The following is a 1,252-nucleotide window of genomic DNA, read 5'->3' as shown; positions in this document are numbered from 1 at the left end:
TAATAAAAAAATAGTTTCACTTAATTAATTTATTAGGGAGTGGAAATGCACAGCAATTCAAGGATAAAGTTTTCTAGTTACAAGGCAGTGTCATTGTTGTGGATTTTGTTGATCATGGCAGGGTTAGTTGCACAAGTTCAAAGCAATCCTTGCACAAGCACATTCTTCTCTGCACTAGTGCAACTCATTCCTTGTAGGGCAGCAGTTGCTCCTTTTAGCCCTATTCCCCCAAATGATGCTTGTTGCAATGCCCTAAAGGGACTAGGGCAGCCATGTTTGTGTGTCCTTGTTAATGGCCCTCCAATTTCTGGGGTAGACCGTAACATGGCCTCTCAGCTCCCAGAAAAGTGCACAGCTAACTTTGATCCATGTGAGATCTCTCTCTCTCTCTCAATGAACAAACACAAAAAAAAGGGCATAATATCTAGGAAGAGCTCAAGAAGTAAAAGGAATAAATCTTCACCAAACATACACTAATGATTAAGATCATTTCAATTAGGTTTAATCTTAACCATCTATATATATTTACATGGTTTACATTTATATCTCTCATCAGGAGGTGATGAGAGAAATAAATCTTAATCATATATACATAAATGGTTAAAATTGTTTATATTAGTTTTAATCTTAGCATTATATTTATGTTAATTATAGTTTAGATACACTCTTCTTACAATTTCATCTCTCATCTTCTGAATTTGAATGCTTCATTTAATTGTTATCATTGAATGTCTATATATAACAAAGTCTATTTAGACAAAATACTAATAACGCATCATAATTTAACAAATTTTTGGTTGTCAAGAGAAGTTATGTATGACTTTTTAAATAGGAGGGCGACTCCTATTATGAAATAAAGTCTCATGTGAATTTTAGCTAATAGTATATATTAACCAAAAATCAGTATGTTAAATAATGCGTATAATAGGGAAAGGGAAGAAGTTGTGTGAATCAAAATTGTCCACACCCCATGTAGTGGCTCGCTTTCCCTTCTCGTTTGGCCTTTGTTATGCTTAGCAGGTGAGAGGATTAATCTTCTTTAGCTCTTTATTTTTGCAGGTGAAATCATGTGATAAAGTGAAGTTAATTGGAGCATGAAGCTGGAATCCTATTAGGAATAAATGTTTTTTATTTTTATTTTTAGGAGTAATTTATGTAGTGCTTCTTAATAATGCTATATGAGATCTATGCCATACGTGGGATTAGGTTTTAATCTAAGTTCTACTTTCTGATTGTTCTGAGTTACAATAGT

General features: G+C 33.2%; 1 protein-coding gene across 1 annotated transcript; it reads left to right on the top strand.

Moving 5' to 3' along the window:
- LOC114421131 (putative lipid-transfer protein DIR1) lies at positions 1-477 on the top strand. The gene has a single exon (XM_028386936.1). The coding sequence runs from the start codon at positions 46-48 to the stop codon at positions 475-477; it is 432 nt and encodes a 143-aa protein (XP_028242737.1). The 5' UTR covers positions 1-45.
- The last annotated feature ends 775 nt before the right edge of the window (positions 478-1,252 follow it).

The sequence above is a fragment of the Glycine soja genome, chromosome 8 (genome assembly GCF_004193775.1).
Source record: "Glycine soja cultivar W05 chromosome 8, ASM419377v2, whole genome shotgun sequence".
NCBI lineage: Eukaryota > Viridiplantae > Streptophyta > Magnoliopsida > Fabales > Fabaceae > Glycine > Glycine soja.
The sequence above is the reverse complement of the archived record's forward strand: the minus strand, read 5'-3'. Positions and strand labels throughout refer to the sequence as shown.

What these genes read in the sequence shown, in the direction of transcription:
- LOC114421131 (XM_028386936.1), top strand. Translation starts at nt 46, where the DNA reads ATGCACAGCAATTCAAGGATAAAGTTTTCTAGTTACAAGGCAGTGTCA.